Source organism: Argopecten irradians, chromosome 5 (genome assembly GCF_041381155.1).
Source record: "Argopecten irradians isolate NY chromosome 5, Ai_NY, whole genome shotgun sequence".
Taxonomy (NCBI): domain Eukaryota; kingdom Metazoa; phylum Mollusca; class Bivalvia; order Pectinida; family Pectinidae; genus Argopecten; species Argopecten irradians.
The window spans coordinates 25,829,868-25,841,369 of NC_091138.1; the positions used below are offsets into that span (position 1 = coordinate 25,829,868).

Genomic DNA, 11,502 nt, shown 5'->3' on the forward strand with positions numbered 1-11,502 from the left:
ATTCTATCTGCTAAAAGTTGTAATGCAGGATGGATTGATGTAAATGTTATAAATAGAGAAATAGAATACAGTTTGTCTAATATTTCATACGTAGAATAGCACTATATAAGTGCTGAATTTCAAGCTATAATGTATTGTTTTTTTTTCTTCATTCTAAAATGTCAAGAATCATCCAAATGATATGTTGGATACATTCAATGTCCATTTGAAGGTCGTTTTATGTAAAATGTACCTCTCTATTTTGGTCTGAATAAAAATGCAAAATTCAAATAAGAAAATAACAAAGTCTAAAAAATATATTTTAATTGTTCTTTGCTTTCAGATATCGTTAGAAGAATTCTTGTCTTTTAATTCATCAAAACAAAATCAGATAGAATATTCAAGACATTCCATGTATATTATTTGGTTTCTAAAACCAACCTATTTCTATACAACGTGTTATCAACTTGACAAATGTATGGAACGCATGTCAGTCTTAATTTGAAATTCAACTTGGTACGTAAATTATAAACTCTTATAATTTGATTGATTTTTCAACCCTTATGGTTTTCCACTAGACATTTATAAAATATCGGCTTAAATTATAAGTTTACTTGTTTGATATTGTGGAATATTCTTTAACGCTAGTTTTCAGTAAATCATTTTTTTCACTAGATTTCATAAGATTTATTTAAGGATTATTAAAGCATAAAAATGTAACATATTAGGCCTACTAAGTATATGTCTATACAAAATATGTATGTTTCTGATCACATGCCTATATGAAAAGATGTCGATTATAAAATTTTACATCAAAATTTCCAGACTTTAAATATTGTTCTTATTTATTACTTCATGCATGCAGTGCAAATACTTTGGTATATACGTGTAGATCTATTGAAGGATATTCATCAACTTTTTAACTTTATGATGTTTTAATATGTATTTGTTGACTAAAATTTAATAAGATACAAAATGTACATGTACCTCGGCCTACTAGGCCTATAACATGACGCTACCCAAATTGGTACACTTCCTTATATGTTAAATCTCTGATAAAATGAAACATTTCATGATAAACCCCTATTAACATTTTTTTCTTTAAATCCAATGAGCTATTGGCTACAAGAACTCGGGAAGCACGCGTAGATCGACAGACTACATAATTGATTACCTACTAGGTAAAACTACTCAAGCGGAACCATCAAATTGATACAGTGATGCTGCTTCAGTGTTTACAAACAGTACACCGAGATCTCGCCAACCCAGTTTACGAGAACCTGCGAGATTAGCGGGCCATTTCAGATTCAATATGGCTGCCCAGACTACTACACAGAAATTTAGTGATATATACGATCTAAAAGAAGAACTTGGGAAGTAAGTATGGATACTATTTTTTTATTTACACGGAATTTTCATCGTTCGTGGATTTATGCATCACCGAGCGTCACGGATTGTGTCCAACGCGGCTCGAATGGCGAGTCGATGTTGACAGTGTATCTGTCAGCGGCAGTGTCATCCTAGTATTGGAATCATGTGTGAGAGCGGAGCAGCACGAAAGGAGACACATCTACATTGGGGCTCGCGCGATTTCGTCTGAATGCGGATTTATCCAATTGAACTTGGATTTATAATTTGCGTTTACATGAAAGTCTCTTAGTGGTAGGGGTGTGTGGTTTAGGGTTGTGTGTATTGGGATGATATTGGCCTACCTGTGTATTGGACGTTTGCTGTAGCATATGTTGATATATGCATAGAAATCGACTTGTTTAGTGAAAAGTAGAGTAAACACATATGTGTCGATAAATATGCTTGTTATTTTGGGTGTATCTGATCATGGCCATCTTCAAAACTAACACCACAGCTAGAATAGAATTCATCTATCTAAGCCCACGGTAGAAATTCATTGCATAAATATTGATTGTGATCAATAAGTATTTAGTCAACTCTATCCACCCTTTAACTCTTCTCTGCAAAATTTTAATTTTCTTCACATAGCAAATCTTGAATAAGATGAATTGTTACACATAGAATTATTATATAACAAACAGTAATATAATGTGCCTATAGATAATACAACCTGTACGTAAAGTCTCGCTCTATAAGCTTGATCGTTCATGGTCTAATAAACAACAGTGAAAGCTGTGTCCTGCTGTCCAATTAATTATTTATAGACATAGGTTTGCTTTTATTAGTGAGTAAATTCTGGCACATGTATAGTAATGAACCTATATATAGGGTTATAATTTTAACCCAATATCAAGCATCAATAATTACATTGTCATATTCTTATTTCATTGATTAATTACTGTTTATGCTCCATATTTCTTCTGGCAGCACCCATATACAACAATTTATCACAGACGGCTGTAACTATGTAACAGGTGCAGGCCTCTGTTTCCTGTTAATTTTGGTAATTTACCTGTCTTTTTTCCTTATGAAACAAGAATGAGAGTGCATGATTTTGAATTAAGTAAGGACAAAAATTAAAGGAGACATGAAAATTTGAAAGATAATGCATTATTCAAATTATGTTTTTATTAACTTTGGTTAACACCTATATTATCTGACAAATGGAATATTATTTATTTCATGTTCTTAAACCACCTTATACTAGAACCTTCCTGGCCTGGGTATTTAACTTAATCTGGACTGATTTTGTTTGATGAAAAATTAGCTATATATGGGTTTCCAAGTTGTTATAATAGTTTTTGATTATGTAAAATATAATCTCTTTATAATTTCTGTGTACTTTATCAGTAGAAGGAAATCATAATGATGATGGTACATACATACATACATACATACATGTACAATGATATTGATTAACTCAAAGGCAGCTGGGGTCAATATATATATAGCTACATTGTAATCATTGCTTGATCGAGATGTAATTTTCGAGTTAGATTCAATGGTTTCACAACCCAGTTGAAGACAGCCTTCAACTACTCTTTGTCAACTTATGGGGTTAATTACTAATACAATGGGTTCAGATCATAAGATGTAGGTAATGATTATGTAGTATACATTACATATGTGTATTACAAATGATGGAAAAAGACCACATCCAAGTTATGATACTGTATTTCATCTGATAGTTAGCCAACGTTGAAGGCAGATAGCTATAGTGTGAGTGGAAGTGAAAATCTGAATTTTTGTGTGATAATACAAGGGTGTAATTAGGAAAAGATATTAAATTTCATTTGTCACAAAACTAAAAAATTGGAACGATAAATACATGAGGACTTCATTTAATACTAGAAATTCTATTTGAAATGCAATAATCTGACTTTCTATAGTTATTGAATTTTGCATTGAACTTGTTTTTTCAGCAACAACACATGAACAGGACACTTGAAATACTTTTAAATATACTGGAGGTATTGGTGAAAAAAAATTACCGAAAAATTGACTGTAGATCTAGACTTAATTTTTAGTTGTCACGAAAACTAAAACTTGAAAATTCAGCCTGAGGAGGATGGTTGTGGGCGGATTCATTTTAATCCACTACATATTTATGGGGAAGTCAAAGTTAGTCTCATTGCTCAATCACATTTCTTATTTATACTACCAGAATCTAATGTGTTTCAGAAAAAAGAATGATTTCCTGATTTATTGTGGTCAGCGATGTAAAGAAAGATTGGATGTCTAGATCTTTGTTAGAAAAATTAGTGTGGGCATTAATTTTCTTAAAATAGAAAGGTATATATAGATCATCATTTTTGATGACAATGAGAAAAATAAAAGCTAAATTTGTGAACGTCATAAAAATTTTATTTCGTTTACATTATATGGGTCTCACACTTTTAAAATAGTACATACTAAGTGAGAGGAAATGAGTCTTGGTATGTGTGAAAATTGGTTCTGTGTTTCCACAAGCTTTATTTGTAGGTTTTAGTACTACACTTACGACTTCACACAACTCCCCTGGAATCACTATAGGATCAGGTTTATCAGTGTACCTGGCCAGTCAGATATGTATCATTGAATCTTCCCTTATCTTCTTTCAATAATGGAATTGGATATAAATGAAAGCATGAGATAACACAGTTTAAATATAACTTGAAATGATAAGGGTGTAACTGTTCACCAAGAGAAAAAAGCAAACAGATATGACTATATATGTTATGCCATTGCCCCACATATCAGTTCATCCAGTAAGTGTGTTAAACTGGTACTTAAGTGTTCAGATGGCCAAAAAAAAGGCTGCGGTGGTTTGGGTGGGCGTAAATATGTGGGTGTGAAATAAAGCCCCTCCTTTTTCAAAACAGAATTTCTCTGTTGATTCATATTTAAACAAAGTGAAAGATTAAAATCTAAACTTCTCATACTTGCCTTGCTTATGCATGGTTTTCTTTTGTAAAAGAATTTAAACAACTTGATCTGCATAAATAATACTGGAAATTTCTAGAGTTATTTGTGGTTAAAGGAATATCAAGTTCATGCTTTGTCATCACTTCTATATAGTATAGAAATATTCTAAGACTAGCTATATCACATAATAGCTACGTATATTAGCTATATCTAGCTTGTAACAATGTGACAGCTATACTGGTTGTCACCCACAGAAATAAGTATCACTCCTGAAGCACACAAAACTACAGTAGCAGCTGGACAATAGAATTTTTTGGTGTTGCAGCATACTTTGCTTAACCTTATGTTAAATTTCACTGGTACCCTATTCCTTTACATAAGAGTATCTGTCCCTTAGCCATGACACATTATAAAAACAAGAATCTTTGAAGTGATGGAAACCTTGAAAATATATATATAGTTTCAATGTACACATTTTGCATTGATTTATTTACATTGATGGTAGCGGACATGCCGACATGCCCTGATGTTTAAATGTTACGCTTATAATTGAACACCAATATTATTAGCCGGAAGGTCTGTGGTGTCATGTTATGGTTCCGGTCTGGTAGACAGCTATCTGTCTGATTATGACTGGAATTAATTAATCCCAATGCTGGACAATATGTATACTAGCAGGTTCAAACTATATCCTATATGCCCTCACTGTAATATTGACATTAATTGTTATAGATATTGGGTACAGAAATCAATAAAATGTGTCCAAATTGAGAAGAATAAAAACAATCAATAATTGTAAGATATATATTACACAATGATACATATTATATATTAATGTATGTGATCAATATGACCAAGTTGATACAAGAATATATTTTTATTGGACTTATTAATTAAATACTGTCTCACTCATTCATATTCTATTGATATTGAATAGTTCACCAATAATTACATAATGTAATCAATCAATCATGTGATCAGATCATGATGGGTGGATGGATGGATTGATGGATGGGTGGATGGATGGGTGGATGGATGGGTGGATGTGTTTCACAATTTATTTAAGGCCCACTACCTTTCCGAAACAGCTTTTAATTTTTAAAATGGGAATGTAAAACGAGTAGGAGATCAAAAAAATTTTTGTGTCACAAACTTATTAACTTACCATTAATACTACACTTACCATCACATTCTGAACAATTTGATTAAAATAAATAAAATGTAAATTTTTACAAGGCAGTTCGCCTTATATTTCCCGTCGTCGTCCTAAATACTGCATGGTAGTTGACTATCACTGCTTCAGACGGCAAAATAGCGATATGACTTTACACTGTTATCTTGCATATGCTTGGTGTTGTAAACTCACCTAATTAGGCCATCGGTATATATTTTCTGATGGTATATATTAAAGATGCTTCACTATTGACAAATGGTATATTTTCACTATCAAAAACAGGAGCTTATGATTAATATTTTTCTTCAGTTACAAAAACTACTTACTTTAATACATCATTACCATAATACATCATTACCACCATTGAAAAGTTTGAGCTTCTAATTTTACTTTAAGTTAAAAATATAAAAAAATAATTAATTGCGTTTCGAAAAAATCCCATGGCACTATATCCTATATGGAATGAAGTACTGATTGTGCATGCACCAAAGGCAAAATACATTATTTTATATAATTTTTGTCTTAAGTAGACATATATATATACACAATTAAACACCAATTATTGTTCAAATGATGAATATCATTTATGCTCTGTCGGCGATGGAGCATCTTTATTGGTTTTGAAGAAACCTTTATGTTTTACTCCGGAAAGGTATAGTAGGCCTTTATATGTATTGATCACTTATTTTTGCTGATTTTGAAAGATGTATGTTTTTACAACCTTTATGAATTGGCTACAATTATAAACAAAGAAATATTTCTTGAGTTAGTTGACTGCCATAAGCATTTGTTGGTAGAATCTACGTGATTATATAATGAAACAAAACGTCAGACTCATACCAACTGTCTTTGTCATAATGTAAAAAACAAGTAAAAGTGATCATTATCTTGAGGAGTTGATCTTGGTTATCAGCAGGGTAATGTATGGTTCATGTGATCATTTGCCTTATGATGACATGCCATTTACATGGAGACTTTTCACAACTGTTAACGCAAGACTTAAGGCCTATACACTTAATGGGTGGTATTTCTTTTTACTTGGATAATTAAGATGACTGAATTAATTCTTTGTTCATATCAATGATTAATCAAATGATATATATGCTTTTCCACTGTAAACTGAAAGTCTAAATGCATGATGTTCGAGCCTGATCAACGAATTGCATTTCAGAAATACGGGGAAAAATCAAGAAACCCATTGTGTAGCTCTTCCCCGACGCCCAGACGAAAATGACAGAATTTATTGTACGAGACTAAATGCTTCTTTTTGAAGATGCTATGAATACTACATGACACAGACACCCTTGGTCCTGACAATAGCCTGAGACAGACATATTTATGTACATGTTTATATTTCTGGAACGTTTAACAGCTAACTTTTACGCAGACTACTGATGCTACGTCTACACTTAGTAAAGATGAACCTGAAGTTTTGGGTGTTATTTTAAACTAAATGTACGAGTTTGGCTGTGCCCTTTAGAAGACGATGACTTGATACAGTAAATTGTTGTAACTGATGAAGGTCTAATGAAATAGCTGTTGTTAGGAGGTTTGATATTGACTGGACCAGACCTGACCTTTGTAGATTTATAAATCAATATTTCATTTGCTTGGGAGATTTCTCTGTGGTGTAAGACATTGCTGCACAGTCGAAACAATCCTGTAGTAAATCCAGGGAAAAAAGCTTGCACAAAAAACACCAGTCTTTCTTCCGCTTTATTCCTGGAGCTATATTTCTTACCGAAACTGTTGAAGTAGCTGGTCAGTCTCACTTCTGTATCAATGACCGAACTCCCTAGGGACGGCTTGTGGGAATATCAGTCTTGTGGGGACATTTATAGGTTTGGCCTATATATGATGACACAAATCTAGCTGGAATTCTGGGGTATTTTCAGCCAGACAATGTGAAAAGCTTTTATATGACCAAGTAGTCTTGTAAATGAATAATTTGGTCTGTTCATGCACACAATCGCTGTGATCTGAAATAATGTTTTCCGTGGTTATTGTTGGCCTGTTCTAGACTTTTGGCCTCACTGAATTATCATCTACCAGTCTTGTATATGATGTTCACTTCATTCTGCAAAACACTTACTGTGTATTGCAATCATAAAAACTTCATATTAGTGATAGATGATCATGAGCTTATGAGATCTAATTATATAATGCATCCCTTCTTGAATTTGCTACTTGTTCCACATATAGTTTTCTCAGATCAGATGGCTTTAGAAACAAACTAGTTCAGTTTGATAATACTCCACAGATATCTGAGAAACAAATAAAACTGATCTGTGTTGTGTTGGCTATATATATACTTGATCACTGATCATGATTGATCTGGATGGCATATGAGAGGGGGAAAGCCTCAAATGCTCAAAACAAAATTAAGTAAAAAAAAAAGGACAAGCCAAAAATATTAACATAAGTTATATAAGGGTTCAGTTTTGACTTAAAAGTCTACACTTTTGTTTCGAGAAACCGTGGCCTGACCTCCTATTTTGTGATCATGAGCCTTCAGAGAGCCTGCAGCTGGATATGCCATGCATGCATTCCCTTATACTTAAAAGTGGTCATATGATAAAGAAAAATATGAAAATCTCTTGTTTATGCAGATTAAATTTGAGGCAGTGTGATTTTCAGAATGTCATATTTCATTCCATTTTAGTATTTTGCAGATTTCTGGTTGTTATAATGTTAAATCATTTACCTGTTTATCAAATACAGCACCTGTCATTTTACTGTCCAGTAATGTACACGGTTTTATTTCAAAATTGAGCTAGGATTTGTTAGTTATTAATTTGTATTCAATACACACCTACCGTATTTGATCATCTGTAAAACGTTTTGAAAAACACTGAACGTGATATAAACTATGTCTTTTCCTTTATTCGCAGGGGTGCTTTTTCCATTGTGAGAAGATGTGTACAGAAATCCACAAATTTAGAATTTGCTGCAAAAATCATAAATACAAAGAAATTATCAGCCAGAGGTAAGAGGATGGGTGTGTTATGTGGCAGGTTTATGAAGCCTGAGAATCTCTTATATATATAATACATGTACTTTATGTTGAACAAGCAATTATTTCCTTACATTATGCAATATTGTCCAATGCTTTTGTTACAAAACAATATTGTTCCTATTTGATGATGACAGAAATAGCAGCATATCTTGTACAAGTTTTATTAAAATTTCAATGATGTTAGCTCATATTGGCTATGCTAAATTTTAAAAAAGCATGCTGAAGCAAGCAACAGGTTTACTGGAGGAAGTGCTTATCCAATGTTTAATTCATTGGTCTACTTTGTGGATAAGCAGACCAAGTTCAGAAAATGTAAAACTATATTATAATTAGTTTAAAGAAGACTTTAGACTTACTGATGGCAGAAGTGTCGGTTATCAATATATATCTTTTGGTAAGTTTAATTTCCCATGAAAGGACCATTTTTAAGATGTTTGCAGACATTTAAACCAGATTAAACCTGTCATTTATTTGATTTTATTTTTGCCGTATACACAAAGAAACATAACACTAGTAAGCAGTGTCATTGACATCCAGTGGTAATGCACCACCAATATCCTATATTTAACAATGATTTTATGCCTTACATTTAATATTGTACAACTATATTGTAATAATTAATCAACGCTTAGAGTTCTACCATGTAAAATTTGGTACAGACAAGTTTATTATCATGGTGAATCATCAATTTATATAAACATAGGATGTATGAGCCTGGTATAAGTGATGTTCATCACTTTCAAGGTCAAAGGGTCATAATAAGATTGACATTTTGTGCATGTTTCAATATAAAATCTTAATTTCTGAAATAAGGATCATTGAATCCCCCTCTTCCCTCATACACTTTCCTCTATAAATGATAAAAGAAACAGAAAAGTAAGAAAGTTTAACCCAATAAATTCTTCTTAATTCCTTACCTGCATGTATTCTCAACTGAATGGGATAAGACATTCTAATGTCACTTTGACTATGGTGGCAGGTGAAGATTCACGGTTGGGTAAGGATCATGATCTAGTACAACTCTGTGGAATATATTACTCCACATAAAACATATCAGCAGATTTCACCTAATTATATAATGACATTTAAATTTGAGTAATTAACTACAGATTATTGATGTTGATTGGTTATAAAGATTTGTAAGTGCTGTTATTGGGGTAGGTTGTACTTTTGTATATTCATGTTGTGGCAATAAATTCCAATAATCTACAGTAATAGTACTGATCAGATGTAGAAATCTAAAATAGATGATGGTATTTCACCTAAAGTTAATCATATGTAATTTGCAGGATTAGCTATAGGTGATCATGTGTTAGCTACATTTATGTGAGAAAAAAACTGCAAATATGTTAGAGAAAATGTTACAACCAAAGGTAACATGAAATGACAGTAATATAGAAATGAGATGATCATGAGTGGTGAAAAACCAATCTTACCTAGAAACTTAAGAAAGTTTAACCAATAAATTCTTCTTAATTCCTTACCTGCATGTATTCTCAACTGAATGTAGTAAGACATTCTAATGTCACTTTGACTATGGTGGCAGGTGAAGATTCACGGTTGGGTAAGGATCATGATCTAGTACAACTCTGTGGGAATATATTACTCCACATAAAACATATCAGCAGATTTCACCTAATTATATAGTGACATTTAAATTTGAGTAATTAACTACAGATTATTGATGTTGATTGGTTATAAAGATTTGTAAGTGCTGTTATTGGGGTAGGTTGTACTTTTGTATATTCATGTTGTGGCAATAAATTCCAATAATCTACAGTAATAGTACTGATCAAATGTAGAAATCTAAAATAGATGATGGTATTTCACCTAAAGTTAATCATATGTAATTTGCAGGATTAGCTATAGGTGATCATGTGTTAGCTACATTTATGTGAGAAAAAAACTGCAAATATGTTAGAGAAAATGTTACAACCAAAGTGAAATGACAGTAATATAGAAATGAGATGATCATGAGTGGTGAAAAAACCAATCTTACCTCATTGTATCTAATATCTAATGTTCTGTTGAGAATCAATTGTAATATTGATTGATATCATAAAACTCATTTTGTAGACAGAAACAGTTAAGCCATCTATTCTACTTGTTGATGATGCTTATAGCTATCAATTCCTACCGGAATTGCTTATCTTATATACATGGTAGATTTGAAATTGGATATATATATACTTAGTTATCTGATACATGACAATACTGGATGAATTTCTGATGTACTTTAATTTGTTATCATAATATTGGTGGAATCCAATAGTATCCAATAAGAATTCTACAGTTACAGTCTAAAATGGCTCTTTCGATTTCATAGATAATGTTTCTGGTGGGTTTTGCATTTGACCTCATTTATAAGAAGAAAAAAACCAGCAACCGATTTTAAACTAAAAACATTAATGCCTCTATGTAGGTGTATCTGAGTGACAAGAAATGAATTGTTGTCACTTTTAGCTGTAACCTATATATCTTTGCTTCCAGGATTTTGGTCACTGTGAACTATATCTTCGCTTTTGAATTATAAAGTCACTGTGACCTAATTAATCTTCCCCTTGGATTGTAAAGTCACTATAGCTATATCTTTCCTCTTTGATAGTGCAATATGACCTAAATTTTCCCCTTGGATTGTAAAGTCATTGTGACCTATATCTTCCCTCTTGGATTGTTAAGTCAATATGACCTATATCTTCCCTCTTGGATTGTTAAGTCAATATGACCTGTATCTTCCCTCTTGGATTGTAAAGTCACTGTTACCTATATCTTACCTGTCAGTCACTGTGACCTATATCTTCCCCTTGAATTGTAAAATCACTGTGACCTATATCTTCATTCTTTGATTGTAAAGTCACTGTGACCTATATATTCCCTCTTTGATTGTGAAGTCTCTGTGACCTATATCTTCCCTCTTTGATTGTAAAATCAATGTGACCTAAATTTTCCCCTGGGATTGTAGCCACTCTGACCCCTTTAGTTACTATGACCTATAATTTTCCCTCTTTGATTTAAATCA

The 11,502-nt window shown here is 32.3% G+C and overlaps 1 protein-coding gene across 9 annotated transcripts in view; it reads left to right on the plus strand.

Annotated features, from left to right (window-relative positions):
• Window positions 1-1,199: 1,199 nt before the first annotated feature.
• The window catches only part of LOC138323344 (calcium/calmodulin-dependent protein kinase type II delta chain-like), a 92,540-nt gene continuing 82,237 nt past the window's right edge, over window positions 1,200-11,502 (plus strand). For all 9 annotated transcript variants that reach the window (XM_069267912.1, XM_069267920.1, XM_069267918.1 and 6 more), the window contains exons 1-2: window positions 1,200-1,356; window positions 8,359-8,453. In XM_069267912.1, coding sequence (XP_069124013.1) covers window positions 1,292-1,356; window positions 8,359-8,453 — 160 coding nt within the window. In that variant the 5' untranslated portion in view covers window positions 1,200-1,291. The remainder of the gene's footprint in view (window positions 1,357-8,358; window positions 8,454-11,502) is intronic.